At 37.6% G+C, this 19626-nt stretch overlaps 1 protein-coding gene across 2 annotated transcripts in view; it reads right to left on the bottom strand.

Moving 5' to 3' along the window:
* PSEN1 (presenilin 1) overlaps positions 1 to 19626 on the bottom strand; it is an 80882-nt gene that overhangs the window by 13440 nt on the left and 47816 nt on the right. For both annotated transcript variants that reach the window (XM_069092112.1, XM_069092113.1), the window contains exons 7-9: positions 19386 to 19484; positions 8044 to 8130; positions 6327 to 6503 (exon numbers count right to left, since the gene is read on the bottom strand). In XM_069092112.1, coding sequence (XP_068948213.1) covers positions 6327 to 6503; positions 8044 to 8130; positions 19386 to 19484 — 363 coding nt within the window. The remainder of the gene's footprint in view (positions 1 to 6326; positions 6504 to 8043; positions 8131 to 19385; positions 19485 to 19626) is intronic.

Genomic DNA, 19626 nt, shown 5'->3' with positions numbered 1-19626 from the left:
CTAGATGTTGAACTAAAGGGAAGAATTAGAATCATTTCTTTGAAATAAATTGGAGGTAGGCTGGGTATTCAATAGGTAAAGTGACCAAATATAAAAATAAGTTAAATACATTAAAAAAAATAAAACAACGAAACAACAAACCTGTACATTATATATGATGCACTAGGAAGACAAAAAGGGCATACACATGGCTAAAGATATATATATATAACAGCAAAAATCAGGAAGAAAATAGGTGTAAGAAGTGCCTAAATATATCAAGGGGGAGAAGTATTATTCTCTTAGTAAGTGAATCAATAATATAGGTGGTAGAATAATACAGGGGAATTCCTCTTGGAAAGAAGAGAAGATGGGGAGGGGAGCCCAGGAAGTATACTTTCCCCCTCCTCCTCTCTGGAGTGGCAGGAGAGTAAGAACAGAACACAGTGGGATGGGGGGTTGAGGTGGGAGAAAGGAGGAATCACAGAGGGAAGAATGGGAGTTGCATATTGTTGGTGGGAGGTGAATGAGCCAACAGCACTGTGAAATGACTCTACAGAAGCAGGCAATGGGATAAGACAGGAGTATTGCAATGAACTATGTTGATGGGATTTGGGTATTTGAGGAGATCAGCTTCCAAAAGATGAGGTTGTGTATATTGGTACTAACTTACATTATGGGTAAAGAAATAGCTGAGACAAGGCTGTGCTGATGGCTCAGAGGGTTAGAATACAGGGTGGTCATAGATTCAAAGGGAAGATGGTATATTATCAGAAAGGATAAACAACAAGGAAAAAGGCTAAGAACAGGATTGGGATCCCTGAATTAGGGTTATAGCATATTTCCTACCACATCCCAATGTCTTCATCAAGAATTAACATTCCTGCAAATAAATTTTAGGGGTATCATAGAAAGGGAAGGAATAAGAAAGGGAGCAGAATGAAAACAATACTTCTTAGAACAGGGCATTATGTATTAATGTCCGTGAAGCAGAAGGTTGGGTCGGAGATTAGATACCATATTCTGATATGAGCTGGGAAAGGATAACATCAGAGAGGGTGAAAGAGAAAGGATACAACAATAAACAGAAACTCAAAACAATTTCGGATTAAATAGGGTTACAGGAAAGTTGGATTCCAGTCATACCTCTGACCCATATTGGCTGTGAGACCCTGGACAAGTCCCCTAACCTCTCTGTCCCAGGCAACTCTATAAGAGCAGAAGTACAGCACCCATGCCAATCTGAATTGGGAGAGGGAGCTTCTTCACTGGAAGTTCCCTACACCAGTGAAATCCCAGGACTGGACAAAAATAAAACACAACCATTTTAGGTTTGTGTAATTGGATGAGGAATATTAAATATATATACAATATATATTTATATAAAATATACATGTGTATATATTTAAAAGAAGAAAACACTACTTGACAACTATATATTTATATAACAGATGAAATTCCCTAATGAAAATAGAATGGAAAGATGGATTAAAAAACCTTAAACAATTTGCTGCATGTAAATGAAACACATTTAAAACACAGAGTGAAAATAAAGGGATAGAACAAAATCTATTATGCTTCAGGTGATTAAAAAAACAGGAGTTGCAACCATGAAACTACCGAGAAAACAATCAAAACAGTAGAAAAGAAACAAAGTAAACATGTAAGAAATTCAAGTGGTTACTACAATTTGGAAAGTATACTGATGAATATACTTTGACCCTTGCGTCCAGCTGTAGCGCTAACCACACAAAGTGCATCTCACTTCACAAAATTATAGAATCTAAGACCTAGAAGGAATCTCAGAAGCCATCTAACATCAGTCTTTGACCAAGAATTCCTTCTATAACATCCTGAAGTAGTCATCAAATCCCTGTTTAATGCTTTCCAAATAGAGGAAAATCCTCTACGGCTCATGGCAGCCCATTCTACCTGAGTAGCTCTAACTGTAAGAAAGCTTTTCTTTATGTTAAGCAAAAATCTGTAATTCCCATGCGTTCAATCTATATAAAAGCCTCCAAATAATTGACCATGATTAACTATGCATCCTTTCCATTCCTAGGCTAAATGTGCCCAGTTTCTTTAAATGTTCCTAGTTCCTTCTATTTTCCAGGCGTTTTATCATCTTGGTCACTTTCTTCCAGGCATGCTTTAGCCTAAGTCTTTCCTAAAATGTGGCATCCAAAACTAAAGTGTGATATGCTTGAATGAACACTGGATTTGAGGCAAAAGGTCTTGGGTTCAAATTCTACCCCTGTTATTTACAACCTTAATGACTATGGATAATTAACTTAGCCTTCCTGGGCCTCAATTTCTTCATCTACAAAATCTCTAAGGTCCCTTCTAGTTCTAAATCTACAGTCCAATAATTTCAAATTAGGCAACAATAAAAAGTAGTAATATCAAGATAGATAAGTGGGGTAATTACAATAAAATAACAAAGATATTAAATATATCTGTGCCAAATGGCACAATAACTATGTTTTTATGTGTGGGGGATTTTTTTTTGCTTTTTGGAGGGCAATTTGGGTCGTGACTTGCCTAAGGTCACATGGCTAGTTTTTGTGTTAAGTGTCTGAGGCTGGATCAGAACCCAGGTCCTCCTGACTCCAGGGCCGGTGTTCTATTCACTGCACCACCTAGCCACCCCATAACAATGTTTTTAAAACAAAGATTAGGTGAACTAGAAAAATACACTAGAAGTAACACAATAACAAGAAGGATTTAATATTTCTCCCTTAAGATATGGATAAATCCAACAAAAAGACAGACAAGAAAATACAGAATTGAGTAAGTTGTTGGAAAAAAATAGATTTTATTGACCTGTGGTGACTGACAAATAAGAATATTAAAAAATATGTTTCTCAATATCCCCTAGAACTTTTAAAAGAACTGATCATATACTAGTATGAACAATTATAAAAACAGAAGAAACATATACTTCATAGACAAGTAACAAAATAAAATAATGAAGGAAACATGAACAAAACAGACCAAAATGGAGACCAGGTAATGATACTAAGAAAGAATAAATCATGGCAACAATAAATATTGATGCTAAAGCTAATGATGATGCAATATATCAGAGCTTATAGGACATAATTAAAGCAGTCCTCAAAGTAAATTCATTTCTCTGAAACTATATTAATAAAATGGAAAAAAGAAAGGATGAAGGAAACTCAGCATTCAATTAAAAAGATTAGAAAATAAATCAGGAACCTTAAAATGAAATATAATGAAAGAATTCTGAAAATTAGAGAAATAAAAAACTTGAAGAGATTACAGAACTAATAAATGAACTATTTTTAAGAGATTACTAAAGTAAGAAACCACTAGTTAACAGAACATCACATTATCAAAATTAAAAATGAAAAAGGTCAATTTTACAGAAAAAATAAAGAAAATTATCAGAAATAACTATATGGAAATTCAAAGAAATCTGAAGAATATTTACTAAGACACAAAATATTCAAACTAACAAACAGAAAATAGAGATCATAATAAATCCAAAGAGAAAAGAAATCAAGTCAGTCATGAATGGAAGAGAAAAACCTCTAGGTCTAATGGATTTATAGATGAATTCTATAAAATGATAAAAAATATACTTAAATAATTGGAGGCATATTCACTGCTCATTACTGGGTCATGATAATATTATAAAAAAGTGATAAAATTATTCTACAGATTAAGTGTTATGACAATAAAATTGCCTGAGGGTATACTACTGAACAATATGCAACGCACTGACAAAATTCCTTTAGAAAAATAAAAGATCTGAAATCTCAAGGCATATCATGAAAGGAGAGGAGTATAGGGAAGAATGAAAGAAGCACAGTGTTATCAGACCTCAAACTACATTACAAGGCAGTAGTTGACAAATCTATTGGATATTGCTTAAAAAGCAGAAAAGTAGATCAGTGGAACAAAGTAGGTAAACAAGAATCAGATGCAATCAAAAAAGTGTGCTCAATAAACTCAAGAATATAAATTACTGATGGAAGGCATTCCTTTTGACAAAAACTTCAGGGAAAACTGGAAAACAATGAGCAGAAATTAGGTTTAGTTCAACATCTTATACTATATGTTACAAAAAATTCAAAATAGTTATGTGAACTGAATATATAAAATCATAAAAAATTAGAAGAGAACAAGAGGAGGTACCTCTCAAAACAATGCCTGGAGCAAGAATCCTTAACCAAACAAGGGACAAAGGAAACAAGAAAAGATTAAATAGACAATTTTGATTTTGTAAAAGCAAAAAGTTTTTGTACACAAACAGAAAATCAATGAAGATAAAATAAGAAGAAAACTTACTAAGCAGAAAAAATATGTGCATCAAATATTACCAATAAAGTTTGATTTCTAAGAGACAGAATGACATAAATACTGGTATCAAGAACCACTGGCCCAATAGATGTGCCAAAGTATACAAAAATTTTTCTGAAACTGTTACAAACTACACAATGTTACAAACTATAAAGTGATAATTTGTAGTCATGCTCTAATTCATCAGAAATGCAAACTGAAACAATTCTGAGGTTCCCCTTGCAAAATGGCAAAGATGACATACAATGGGAACAGTCAGTGTTAGACTGGCTATTAGAAGACAAGATTTGGTGCAGCTGTAAATTGTTTCAAATGTTCTGTATGGAAATCTGAAATTATGTGAGAAAACTGGCTGTCGATGATCCCTTTGACCCAGAAATCCTACTATGAAACATATGCCCCAAGGAAGCTAAAGACAGAAAATAAAGGTTCATTATAAACCAAAATATTCTTTTTTTTTTTTTTAAGCAATCGGGGTTAAGTAACTTGCTCAAGGTTACATGGCCAGTTATTTCTGGGTGTGGTGCTAAGTATAGGAGCCCGGATTTGATCTCCAGGTCATCCCGAGACTGGAGCCGGTGCTCTTACTCGCTGAGCCACCTGGCCGCCCCAAACCAAAATATTCTTAGCAATATTCTTTGTGGTAGCAAAGAACTGGAAACAATGTAGGTGCCCACAAACTGAAGAATGACTGAAAGAACTATATTAATGTGATAGTGTTACTGTGTCATAAAAATTGAGGACAATGAGGAATTTAGAGAAAAAATATTTACATGAACTAGTAAATGACTGTAACAAAGTCGATGAAAATACCATTAAAAGATGAACTCTGGGTAACTGAAAAACTGAGTTCCTGGGGAACCAAAAATGAAATATACCTCTCTCTTCATAGCAGAGAGGCAGTCTACTAGGAAGGAACACTATATATGTATTTGATCTGGTCATTCTGGTACTGGATGTTTTTGCTTAATTTTTTTTCTTTATTATATGTGAGGGTTCAGTCTGGTGGTTTGGGGAGGGTTTTATTTTCCTCCAGAAAAGACCGTAAAGACAAAAAGCAGTAACAAAATGGATTTTTTTTTTAAGAAGAAATCTGAAATGACCAAAGAAATATATAGAGCACGTGATACTTGCCACCTCCCTCCCAGCATTGGTACTTTCTATATGTTTTATTTTATTATTTTTATATTACACATTACATCTTAAATGCTTTGTATATATTTTATATTTACTTATCTGTGTACATGTTTCTGCCTCCTTCTGGAAGGCAAAGGCTGTTTCCTTTTTGTAGCCCAAGTGCCTAGTTGCACAAAGCAAACACTTAATAAATAATTACAGAATTGATTCTGGTAACTGCCTAGACTTAAATACTAGTAAAAGTATAAAGAAGGAGATAAAATATCTTGAATGCTTAGCTTGAAACTTAAATTTACAAAGTGATGATTGTTATACATGGCTATTTGCATTTCTGACATCATAAAATCCTTTTTCTTTTCCTTGAAACTAGTGAAATAACCTCTACAGGACATAAAAATACCAAATGCTGATACAAATCCAAAGACTTCTGAAACACAGAAGGTCTTCAATGACAGGAAAGAAAAATATCAGTGAACAAAGTGCAACTACAACATCCAACAAAAAAGATGAATAGCCAAACTTCCCCTCCTCTCTTCTAAAAATAATGCTAAGTAACACCAGATAGGTCAAGACTAATTTAACATGCATGTGAGAACGAAGGGCAGAGTTGGGCTAATTTATCAAAACAGTAATGTGTAAAGCACCAAGCTATATAATAGGCTAATAATAACAATAATTATTATTATAGATACTTAACAGTAAACTATCATTATTCAGAAACAGCCTGTTTCATTGGTCAGGTCTCTTTAGATTTACTTTCTGAAAAATATGCCCAATATCTAGGCAGCTACTCTATTATTCCTAATTCAATGATGCCTTTGGTGCAACAGACAAGTGTCCCATCTGAGACTTATAGCTCTCTAATTCTGGGAGCAGATACATACTTTCCTCAGGATCATCATGCATATGAGAAGCTCCTGCGGGAAGCTCCTGTACAGCAGCTCTGGATGCCGGTGTAGAATGGTGCTGCCCCAGATTACGATCTCTTTGAGCTTCCCACTCTTCATTGAAACCACCATCATCACTGTCAGTAATGTTGCTGGAGTTCTGGTTTACTGGGGCTTTGGGAAAAACAGCAGCAAAGGATTATAGCTCTAGTGTTTGTGATACATCCTCAGGTTGGTGAAGGCAACTACTTGGTAAGAGCTGTCAATTTTTATTCTAAACTGCAACCTAAGCTTAGGCTACAGTACAAGAAGACTACTTTTTATTATTTTAAAAACACAACTTGTAAATAAATATGAATGTTTTACTGTTGGCATTTATCAACACACTTCTGGTTCAAGTTTCTTTCCATATAGATAAAGCTGACTTGACTAGAACCTGATTTAGAGATTAAGTAAATCCATAAAACTAAGAGGCACTGTTATCTTAAGAAGAAAATTAAAATAAAGGATGGATTAGACTAAATTATTAACTATATGAGAGTAGAAAGGACAGATATGTCTTTATCGTCCAGTTACTATGCACTGTACATAAATGAATGACTGAATGAATAATTGGACATTACTATCCCTGTGGCTTTTACTAAACTCTATTAAAGTGAGAGTGTCATTGGATAATAGGAGATTTACATGGGAAAATTAAAAAAAAAAACTTCTTTGCCACTTTATCAGTGATGGTGGTAAACTTAACTGACGCCATGGGCATAGAGACAGGAAAAGAGAATAAAAACAAAACCTAGTTTTGTGTGTGTGTGCACACAGGCATGTGTACGCATTTTTAAAAGTTCCAAAACTGCACACGATTGGCCTCTTATCTTTCTTTTTTGTCTATTTCCTCTCTCTTGACCTGCTCTGCTCTTTATCAATCTTCACCCATAGAATGATTACGGCAGGTTCGAAAACAGTCATTGGTCTTGGTGGAAAATATTTTATGGAGCCAAGTAACTATAAAAGCTGATTTTAAATAATTTTTATAATTGCGCACATTTCTGGATGGAAGGAGTCAGTTATTTATGGTTATTTAAAGGCACTAAACCAAGATTTCTCCAAAAACTTGGTTCCCCAATTATTTTTGCCACAGGAGTTCAATCTAGCTGTATGACCCTGGGCAAGTCACTTAAACCTGTTTGCTTCATTTTCCTCATTTGTAAAATGGGCTGGAGAAGTAACTGGCAAATCTCTTCAGTATCTTTGCCAAGAAAACCCTAAATGGGGTCACGAAGAGTTGGATACAACTGAAAAAAAGACTGATGAAAACACGTCAGGGTATATACAAAAAAATTACTATAAATAACACCTCCACCATTCTAACTCTAGCTCAAGGTCAGGACTCTCTCTCTCTTAGCAATCTTGTTTACTAAGGAACAAGGACTTGAGACCCAAATAAATATGAGCTCCAGATCAGAAATGCTCTCTCCAGTCTCTTGAACCATGACTTGGAATTTCCTAAGATTAGCCCCAAAGAATTTTCCTGAGTCATTATCTCTCTTTCCTGGTATACTTCTCTTCTCTTTTGATACTTTAAAAAAGTCTGGGGAAAACTTTGTGGCCAGATATTTCATTTCAATTTTTCCCAATCTTGGCATATTGTTCTGCCATAAGAAAGTAAACTAGAAAAGCTAGAAAAAATGAATATGTAAACAAAAATCTTTCCTACTTTGTGCGTTGTAGTTAGAATTTTTGGAAATTCTCCTTTGGGCTTCTGGATCTCCTTCTGCCATGTTCACCAACCACACCATTGTTGCTGTTGGAAAAGATGAAAAGTCTAGGTAAGCATTTCAAACCAAAGAAACATGAGCAGACAGCAAAGTACCATTTTGTTACTGAAATTACCAATTTTCTTTCATCAAACCACCTCCAAAATCTCTTTAGGAAATACTTAAGAAGCTACAAGTGGAGACTTTTTAAAAGCAAAAAAAAAGGTTCTCTTCAGTCAGACACAGAAATAAGTCTCTGACAGTGTATATTTTGTTGTGGCATCCAAACAGCATTGAAAAATGTTATCATATGAATTCCCTGAAAATTACCAGGAAAACTGTAGAACTGCAACTAGTTGGACATGTTGAATAGCCTTAAAATAGTTTTAACTTACTGGCAAGTTGACTCTTGGGAATTATACCTCAAGAGAAAACTAGCTTCACAAAAGCCTAAGCTGATAAAAAGCACTACAGAAGAAATATACACTGTAAGTTTCCTTCATATTCCATGTAATTCCAAGCTTCTTCAATAATGCCAAACTGTGTTGTGGACAAAGTTAAAAAAAAGGGGGGGAAGGGAGAATGGGTTAAAAGCAGTGTACACAAATGTAAATATCAGGTTTAAATACCATTTAGAGCAAATTGTCATCTTCTTGGTCCCAAATAAAACTGTAATATAAAAACCTCATGTTGTTGTTCATGGAAATCATGTACAACCCTCAGGTTAATCATTTTATCTCTGAAGGTCTGGCTCCATTATCTATAAAACGAAGGTGTTAACAATGAATTCCAAAGTCCCTTTCAACTCTAAAATGCTCTGAATGATTACATAGAATGGTTCCAGGTTTTTATAGCCAGTACCACTGAATCATAACCAAATTTTCAGTGTGATATTTCTGAAAATCTCAAACCCTCAACCATTGGAATGTAGTTATCTTATTATTTTGGTACTCTTTTTTGCACATAATTTTACAGCTACATAAAGCTCAGTGGCTGTTATATCGGCTGCTAAACAGAAGAGTGATAAAAAGAAGATTATGGATCAGATTCCTGTTACTCATTTGGCTTTAGTCTGTTCCATGGCTATTCCCAACTACATCTTTAACCATGTCCAACAAGTTACCTCACAAATGTGTGCTGCTGGAAACAAGGAAATCAGACAAGAAAATAAACATCTGTGCAAAGCCTATTACTACTAAAGGAAAAAACCTCAAAGCATATGTTGCTGACCAATCATAAGAAAAACATCTATCTTAAAGTATTACCAAAATACCAGCTACTATTATGAAATAGAACATAAACACACATGAAAAAATTTTTAGAAAAAAAAATTTGCTGCAGGTACGATGACCATAAATGCAATTAATTTCTTTCCTCCCCCCCCCCCCCCCCCCCCCCCGCTATGGCATGTACCATGTACCACTACAGCTAGGAAGTCAACACCAGCAGCAATCTACCTCTTCCAGATACAGTCAGGGGCTTTAAACCAAGCTACCCAAGAGTTGTGTCTGCTACTTGAGATGGAAGGAAAACTTATAATTCAGATTCCACATATACTTTTTGAGGGGCTGAGACCCAGGATTCCACTGGTGCAGGACCCTCTCAGTGAAGACTCCCTCCGGCAGTGTGGAATAGTCCCTGCTCTCCAGTGACTGTCTCAGAATGTTCTTGGAGCACAGAGAAGTGAAGTCATTTACCTCAGCTCCCACAGCCAGTGTCAGAGGTGGATGCAAACCCGAGTCTTCCTGACTCGAAATTTTCCCCCACCCCAGCTTTCTTAGTTACTATGCAACAGAGCAGATCTCTCTAACTACTTGTAATAATAATAATTTATAAAAATTGTAAGCTTCTTGAAAAAAAGTTATCAAAGAAAGCTCACAATTGAAGACAGTACTTTGCTTATCATTCTTTGATGTTCCTACCCCCTATTAAATTGTTATAAAAAGTTACATAACATCATAGTTACTTTGTATGCCATACTCTACTCCTCACTAGACTATAAACTTTTATCAAGGCAAGTAATATACCTTAGGTAAACTCTCTCCCAACAACTAGTACAATTCTCTGCACACCATAGACAGTTACAATGTGTTTAAGAGCTGAATATGAGCCAGTTAAACATCCTGGTGGCATGATAAAATAACCCAGAAAGTTACTGACCAAAGGGCAGAATAACAAGATAATAAAAAAAATAACAATAAGGAAGACAAGAACAGGCTCAAAAAAAGGAGAATGGAAGGGAAAACAAAAATTTCTAGGCTCAGAAGTATATAAATATCTCTAGATCTGATACAGGCATTTGAGAATTGTAAGACTTTCTATTATGAAAAGATAATACATAGGCATCTTTTTGGTTAGTAACCTAACATTTTCATATATATTATGGGTGCGAATATACCTCTATTATCAGCATCTGAGAAAACACCCTCTTGGAGTCTTTTTTCCTCTAGTATGATACGCCTCTTACTCACACTGCATTGGTTATTACTTCTTTTTTTTTAATTTTTAAAACACTTTTTATTTAAAGTTTTGAGTTCTAAATTCTATCCCTTTCTCCCTCCCTCCTTTCTTCCCTCTCTGAGATAGTAAGCAATCAGATATAGCTTATACTTGTCAATTATGTAAAACATTTCCATATTAGTCATTTTGTACAAGAAAACTTGAATAAAAGAAAAAAATGAAAGGAAGTAAAAAATAGCACACTTCAGTCTGTATTCAATCAGTATCAGTTCTTTTTCTGGAGATGGATATTATGCTCCATCATTAGTCTTTTTTTTTTTTTTTGCTTTTATTGGGGGGGAAGGGGGAAGGTAGGGCAATTGGGGTTAAATGACTTGCCCAAGATCACACAACTAGTTTTTGTGTTAAGTGTCTGAGGCTGAATTTGAACTCAGGTCCTCCTGACTCCAGGGCTGGTGCTCTATTCACTGCGCCACTTAGCTGCCCTTAGTCTTTTTTTTTTCCCAAATGCTTTATTAACTTCTGGTTTACATCATTCATTTCCGCCTGATTTTGAGCTACAATTTTTTCCCCGTTTTTCTCCTACCCACTGCCCCAAAATTGCGGTCCCATATGATATCCCCTCCTCTAATCAGCTCTCTCCCCTATCTTCTCCCATACCCCCTTCGACTTTTCCAGCAGGGCAGGTGGATCTCTATGTCCCAGTGCCTGTATATCTTATTTCCCAATTACATGTAAAATAGTATTAATAATAGTATATACTTTAAACATTTGATTTTAAAACTATGAATTCCAGATTCATTCCCTTCCTCCCTTGTTACCTATTCTTACTGGGAAGATAAGCAATTCAGTATAGGTTGTACATGTATAGCTATGAAAACATTACCATAGTAGATATACTGTAAAAGACTGACTATACTTCCCTCCCTCCTATCCCACCTTCCACTTGTTCTATTCTCTACTTTGATCCTGTCCCTTTTCAAAAGTGGGTGCTTCTAACTGCCCTCCTCCGCAGTCTGCTCTCCCTTCCATCATCTCTCCTCTCATCCCCTTCCCTCCTACTCTCCTATAGGGTGAGATACCCTGTTTAGTGTGTATGTCATTTCCTCCCTGAGTCAAATTCAATGAGAATAAGGTTTTGCCTTTTTGCCTTCCTGTTCTTCCCCTCCATTGTAACCATTTTCCCTTGGCTCTTCTATATGAGACAGTTTACCCCATTCTGTCTCTCCCCATCTCCTCTCCTTATATTCCTCTCTCACCTCTTAATTTCACCTTTTAAGTATCATCCCTTCCTATTAAATTGGTCCTGAGCCCTCTATTTATGTATACCTGTAAACATATATACACACATTCACATATTTATTCATATGCCCGTATACCCTCCTACACAGACACACACACACATATATATTTCTATTCCTTTCAACTATTTTCATACTGAGGAAAGTTTCATCAGTTATAATTATAGTTTTTAAATGTAGGAATGCAAATAGTTCAACTTTGATAAGTTCCTTATGATTTCTTTTCTCTGTTTACCATCTCATGCTTCTCTTGCTTCTTGTATCTGAATGTCAAATTTTCTATTCAACTCTGGTTTTTTCATCAAGAATACTTGGAAGTCCTCTATTCCACTAAATGACCATATTTTCCCCTGAAACATGATACTCAGTTTTTCTGGGTAAGTGATTCTTGGTTTTAGTGCCAGCTCTTTTGACCTCCGGAATATCATATTCCAAGCCCTTCGATCCCTCAGTGTGGAAGCTGCCAGATCCTATGTTATCCTGATTGTGTTTCCACAATATTCAAATTGTTTCTTCCTCGCTGCTTCTAATATTCTCTCCTTGATCTGGGAATTCCTAGGAGTTTTCTTTTTGGGATCTTTTTCAGGAGGTGATCGGTGGATTCTTTCAACCTTTATTTTGCCCTCTGGTTCTAAAACATCAGGGCAGTTTTCTTTGAGAATTTCTTGGAGGATGATTTCTAGGTTCTTTCTGTGACCATGGCTTTCAGGAAGTCCAATAATCTCTCCTGGATCTATTTTCCAGGTCGGTGGCTTTTCCAATGAGATATTTCACATTGCCTTCTATCCTTTCATTTGTTTGGATCTGTTTAACAGCATCTTGATTTCTCATAAAGTCACTAACTTCCATTTGCTCCAATCTAATTCTGAAGGAATGATTCTCTTCAGGGAGCTTTTGAGATTCTTTTTCCATCTGGCAAATTCAGCTTTTTAAGGCATTCTTCTCCTCATTGCCTTTTTGAGCCTCTTTTGCCATTTGAGTTAGTCTATTTTTTAAGGTGTGATTTTTCTCAGTTGGGCTGTTGACTCTCATTTCATAATTTTATTGCATCATACTCATTTCTCTTGCCAATTTTTCCTCCACTTCTTTTATTTGCTTCTTAAGGTCCTCTATGGCCTATAACCAGCTCATATTTTTCTTTGAAGCTTTTGGTGCAGGAGTTCTGACTTCACTGTCTTCCTCCTGTTCCATGCTTTGATCCTTTTTGTCTCCAAAATAGGAGTGTAAAATTGGGGTGCTGTTTATTTTGCTTCCTTTGCCTGCTCATGTTGCCACTCAGTCACTGACCCCTGGCTTTTTGCCACAGTAGGACTCTTGCCACCAGACAGGGGAGCTTCGTCCCAAATGCTGGAGTTTTCTCAGCTGCTGAAGGTATTAGTTGGATGCCCTCTCTGAAGCCTCCACATGCTCTGGCAAGCTGGTCACACACCCCAGGACCTCCAGCCTAGATCCCAATCCAGATCCAAGCAGGTTAAAGCAAGAATGATTAACCCTTAGACTGGTCGCTTAGTCCCCCTACACTCTGCAGGCCAGGAGCTGAAGCTGCCATGTGGGGGCGGCTGCACAGCCGTGGGGCCTCAGCAGCTTCTCATCCTGAGGGCAGAGGCCCACTACACTCCCAAGTACTGGATCCCAAAGTCCACACTGCACTGACCTCTCACTTTGTCCTTCTCATCTATGTGTTGATATTTCTGGAAACCACCACAGCTTCTGGGTGGTCTGAAGTCCCTCCAGGTGGTGGTTGGTCAGGCCTGCCCTGGGGCTAAAATCTCTGGCTCGAGTGGGGCTAGGCTCAGCTCCCAGAGCACTGCACTGGCTGATTCCTGCCAGCCTGCTGGGCTATCCTCAGTGGGAGGTGAGCTTCTCTGTGTCATTTTGTGGGTTCTGTAGCTGCAAAGTTTGTTCAGAGTCCCCTTTTACATGGACTGGGGAAGGTGGAAGCCAGAGCTGTGTGGAGGGCCTGTTTCTACTCTGCCATCTTGACTTCGCACCCCCCCCCACTGGCTATTACTTCTAGGAAAATATGCAAACTCTTGTGGCACTTAAATTCCTTTTACCATCTGGTTCCAGCTGACCTTTCTAGGCTTATCACACGTTATTTCTCTATAGATCAGCTAGACTGACTGAGTAAGGCAGCTAAGTGATGTAGCAGACACAGCACTGGGCCTAGAGTCAGGAAGACTTGAGTTCAAATCCAAAATCAGACACTTACTAAATGTGTAACCATAGCTAAGTCACAACTTCTGTCTGTCTCAGTTCCCTCAACCACAAAATGGGGATAATAATAGCACCTCGCTTCTTCCAGGGTTGTTGTGAGGACCAAATGACAAATTTATAAAGTGTTTACTTAGTACAGTATGGCACATAGTAAGTATTTAACAGATGCTAGTTCCCTTCTTCTCCCTTTCCTTTTTGTTGTTCTTCATACATTTCCTCTAACATCACTGTGCCTTTCCACAGGCTCCTTCATGCTCAACTCTTATAATATCTAGTTCCCTTCAAAAACTCGGCTCAAACTACTTTATGAGTCCTTTCCTAATCCCCCTATATATTAGTGCCTCTTCTTCCATCCTCAATTATATTTTGCCAATTGCATATATTTTATAATTTATGTATGTGTACATGTTGTTTCTCTCCTACAAAATATAAGCTCCTTGAAGGCTGGGACTATTTCATTTAATCTTTGAGTTCCACCATCTTACACAGTGCCTGGCACAGAGAAGGCACTTAAAAAAAAATCTTCTTCATTGATTAATAGAGCAGGTTTCTATGAAACAAACTAACTTAAAGCTCATAAAAGTGGATTTTGTTTTGGAGTTTTAAAAGCTATTTATTCATTTGGGGGGAGGGATGGCAATCTCCATGAGCCAAATAAAGTGATGGTGCAGCATAGGAATAGCACCACTCCATGCTGGCAGAGTCCTACTGTGGCAAAAAGCCAGGGGTCAGTGACTGAATGGCAACATGAGCAGGCAAAGGAAGCAAAATAAACAGCACCCCAATGTCTTTGCTGACTGAAGACCCAAGTTTAAATCCTGAATTTGTTACTTACTACTTCAGTGGCCCCTGGAAAGTCAAAAGTGCATATTTTTTAAAGCAGCCAACAAATAATAAAACTGCTTAAACAAGTTTGGATGCATGTTTATTAACACCAATGAAAAGTATTAATCAACAATATTGTCTTCTTATATTCTCTCAGAAAAAACCTGACCCCAAATAGTTTATAAAACTGTGGTGTGATAGAGATTTGGCAGTCTAAGAGAAAAAAGGCCTTTTTTTAAATCATGTTCAAACATGCCTGACAAAGTGAAATTTTCTATTCAAATTTTTTTCAAATCAGTTGATGTTGTTCCAATATGTCAGTATTATCCTGATATCTTTTCACAGATTTGAAATAAGCTAAAAGTATATGTTTTTGCATGATTATCTTAATGCCTAAAAATATAAGTGAGGTTCATATCCTAGCATAAACATAATCATTAGCCCCCAGAATCAGCCTTTAACTATTAAAATGAAAATAAGCATATTAATAATAAGCATATAGGAAATAGAAAATAAGCATATAGGAAGTATAGGAATCGAAGGCAAAAGACAAATTTCTGCATTCCCCACGATGATGGTCCTAAATCTTTGCCACTTTCAAGCCCCTAATGCAACTCGTTTTCAAATGATGATCTCAATTCCAAACTGATTAATAGCAATGGAATGTAAGTTCCCTCAGTGTCCCACCTCTCACACTTCAGGAACGATTTCTACCTTACCTACCTTTCTCTCCTTTTCAGGAAGAAGTGTTCTCCCTCCTGAAAAGGAGAACTGACTTCTTCAGCTGGTGAGCCACTAATTCCCTCCTGCTCCATTAAATTACCCCCACTTTCTCTAGCATTTTCAATAACTTCCTCTCTAATGTACCCTTTCCTTCTGCCTACAAATTTAACATACTCAAGTCTCACCCACACTAAATCCAAACCTTTCTTTCAAGCTTGCTGCCCCTTCTAGCTATTATTACAACCCTCTACTTCCCTTCACTGACAAATTTCTTGAAAGGCAAAACTGAAACCTGTTCTTTGACTTCCATCCACTGATTAACATCTTGTAATATGGGCTTCTGTCTATACCATTGAACTTCTTTTTTTTTTTTTTTGCCTTTTGAAGGGCAATTGGGGTTAAGTAACTTGCCCAAGGCGGCTAGCTTTTTTTGTGTCTTTAAGTGTCTGAGGCCGGAACCAAACTCGGGTCCTCCTGACTCCAGGGCCGGCGCTTTACTCACTTCACCACCTAGCCGCCCCTCCCATTGAACCTTCTTAACAACTAAGTTCTATGTTAGTCCTTATCCTTTTTGACTTTTCTGTAACATCTTACTGAATTCATCCTTCTCTCTCTCCCAACATTCTCCCTGAGTAGGTTTGCATGATACTCATTATCATAGCAATCATCCTCCTACCTTTGGATAATTCTCTCCTTTGATGACTTTTCTCCCATATCCCTGCAATGCAGGAGTTGCCCAAGGTTCTGTCCTCAGTACTCTTCTCTGTGATGAACTCATTAACTCCACAACTTCAGTTACAGCCTTAATAAAAATGATTCCTAAACCTGCATCTTCAGGCCTGACCCATCTTTCAGTCTTGCATTTCTAAATGCCAGCCAGACATTTTCCTAGCCCTTAAAAACCCGTGATTTTCAGTACTGAATTTATAATTTACTCCTCCTGACCCAGTTCCTCTCCCTATTTTTGTTAATGGCATTACTATTCTCCTGATCATTCAGGCTCAGACCATCAGTTTGTTTGACTCCTCCTGCTTCTCAAATCCCCTGTACGTGATCAACTGTTAAACTTTGTTGATTCAATGTCCACCATAACTGGCAGTCACCTGCTTCTTCCCTTTCTCATTGCTGCTAAATTTGTTTAGGTCCTTATTACCTCTGGTGGGTATTATTCAATAGCTCAAAATATCTTCAGCCTCTCTTTAACTCCAACTCTTGCTATTTCTAGGAACTGTGGTATTTGGAGCAATTTAGTTGCACTGATGATGATGGGAGTAGGAAGAGCAGGGTCTAAGGGAAGACTTAACCTCTGACCACTCCCATGCAGAGAATTTGAGGTAGTGGAAGTCAGTTTACTCCAAGGAGGAAGGCTAGGTCAAAGAAGACTGTAATTCAAGGACTGACCTTATTGGGAAAGAAAGCATGACTTGGAGGTAGATAGATGACATTAACAGAATGGAGTGACTTTATAAGAAGCTGATGCAAAGTGTTGGTGGGTCTAAGAATGATAACCAAGGAGTATGACAACTCCCTTTCTTAGTCCTCAGTATTAGTAAGTATGATATTGATAGTAAAGTATATCAGAAAAGCATATATACATATTCACATATTACTCTACTACCAACTTTTTATAAAGTACCTTATGTATCCTTGTTTCTTTTTTAAAGAAGACTTCATTTAGGCAAGAAAGATACCCACTTCAACAAAGGATGAAATAAAACAACAAATCCAGGATCACATATTTAGAGCTAGAAAGGACCTTGGAGGTCATCTAGTCTAATTTATTCATTTTATGGATGCAGAAACAGAAGCCCAGCAAGGAAAAATGAAATACATGTCACTTTCAGGTCACACAACCAGTAAAGTAGCAGAGTCAGAGTTCAAATTCAGGTTTTCTGACTCTAAATCCAGTGATCTATTCATTGGACCACAATAGAAGGTTTCTGGTGGCACAGAAGAGGGGATGGAGAAGGCTACTGACATAAGGTAAGGCTAGAGCTGAGTTTATTATCATTTAGGAGAAGGTCACCGGGCAAGCAGCAATTTGCTCTTGTCAAGGATTCTGCACTGTCTCTCATGGAGCAGACATGGAGCCAACTCAGTAAGGGGGTGGCTAGGTGGCGCAGCAGATAGAGCACTGGCCCTGGAGTCAGGAGGACCTGAGTTCAAATCTGACCACATAGAGATTTGACAGTTACTAGCTGTGTGACCATGGGAAAGTCACTTAAGCCCAACTGCCTTGCAAAAAAAAAAGACAGTACAAATCCCACCCTCTACAAGAAGCCTTTCCCAGTCTCCTTTCTCCACTGTGCTTTCTCTTCAAGATTACCTGCCATTTACACTTTATGTATTTTGTCTGTACACAGTTGTTTGCATACTGTCTCTCTGATTACAATGGGAGCTCTTTGAGGGAATGGGTCCTATTTCTGCCTTTCTTTGTATCCTGAGTTCTTAGCACTGTGTGTGACATATAGTGAGTGCTAAATAATGTTTGCTGACTGACTGAATGACTGGGTATGAAGGAAGAGTGGCTCACGGGATGGAGGGAAGAGAAAGAATCTTCTTCATCCCAGTAAAAATACACCTCAAGAGACAAGGCTGATGGCCATAGGATGCTGGGGGAAGGAAGAAGGAGAAACCACAGCACAAGACAGAGAGGTGGCAAAGGATCAGGATAGTATCACCAAAGATGGATAGGAAGGACAGTCTCTGCCCAGGGAGAACTCTGTCTTTTGGAGCTGTAGCATGAGGGTTATAGTCCTGGTTGCAAAATCTTTTCCTATCTCCATTAATTCCATCATTTATTTCTCTTTCTTTCCATTCACACGGCCAGTCTCTCATCACCTCTCACCTGGACTAATGCAATAAACTAGGTCATCTTTTGCCTCATTTCTCACCTAGCTTTAAATCATCGAGTGGGCACTGCCTCAGATAAACTGACACCTGGGAAAGACCTTAACTTAAAAACACCATGGTCTCCCACTGCTTGCAGGGCCATCTCCAGTCATCTTGATCTATAACTTGCCATTGGACCCAGATGACTTCAGAGAAGAGAGTGAGGCTGGTGACTTTGCATAGCCCCTTACATCCAATCTACTCGAAAGTCATATCACCTTCCTGATGTTATGGTCTTCTTTGAGAATGAAAGACAAACAACAATAGCCCTGGTTGCACTGTACTAGTTCTGGATCTGACTCCAACCTAAATCTATACATATTGCCAGCCAGGGTAATCCTTTTAGAGGATATCTCTCTGAGCAGATTTATTCTCATGCTTAAAAAAAAAAAATTTAATGATTATAATATAAAGCCTAAATTCAACTAACCATATACCCTCCCAGAATTTCCAATTTTACAAATGAGGTAACTGAGGGGCGGCTAGGTGGCTCAGTAAGTAAGAGCACCGACTCCAGTGTCGGGATGACCTGGATCAAATCCGGGCTCAGATACTCAGCACCACACCCAGAAATAACTGGCCATGTAACCTTGAGCAAGTTACTTAACCCCGATTGCTTTAAAAAAAAAAAATGAGGTAACTGAGTGACAGAGCAGTGATATGACTCACCACATCTTGTACCCACAAATCCAGGGCTCTTTCCATGTCATCTCCTAGATAAATTGCCATTAGGTCAAATGTGCAGGAAACAAAGGGATCAGCAGATAAAATTATAAGTTAAAGTTGAAGAGATCATTGTGATGATTATCGTTAACTGGAATTCTTTGGCCTCTCAATGGTTAAATATATGACTACTAACTCAAAAGTCTTTGGAAAATACTTACAGGAATAAATAAGAGCTGGGAAGAGAGTTTCATTTCTTTCCTGAGCTGTTTCAACGAGCATACGTAATGGACCTTTTGGACATAAAACTGCTACCAAATCTGGAAAAAAGAAGAAAAAACAGAAAAAATACAATGAACCACACTGATCATGATTTGGGGTAGGCTGTAGGGGGAAGGAAAAAGGAAAAGCTGGGTAAGATACCTTACTGTCTTAGATGTGAAAGTCAGAGATAAAAATGAC

This window comes from Petaurus breviceps, unplaced genomic scaffold (assembly GCF_028583685.1).
Source record: "Petaurus breviceps papuanus isolate PSGF00001 unplaced genomic scaffold, PetGlider_PUasm1.0 189, whole genome shotgun sequence".
Taxonomy (NCBI): Eukaryota; Metazoa; Chordata; class Mammalia; order Diprotodontia; family Petauridae; genus Petaurus; species Petaurus breviceps.
Note: the sequence above shows the minus strand (reverse complement) of the source record. Positions and strands in the feature narration are given on the sequence as shown.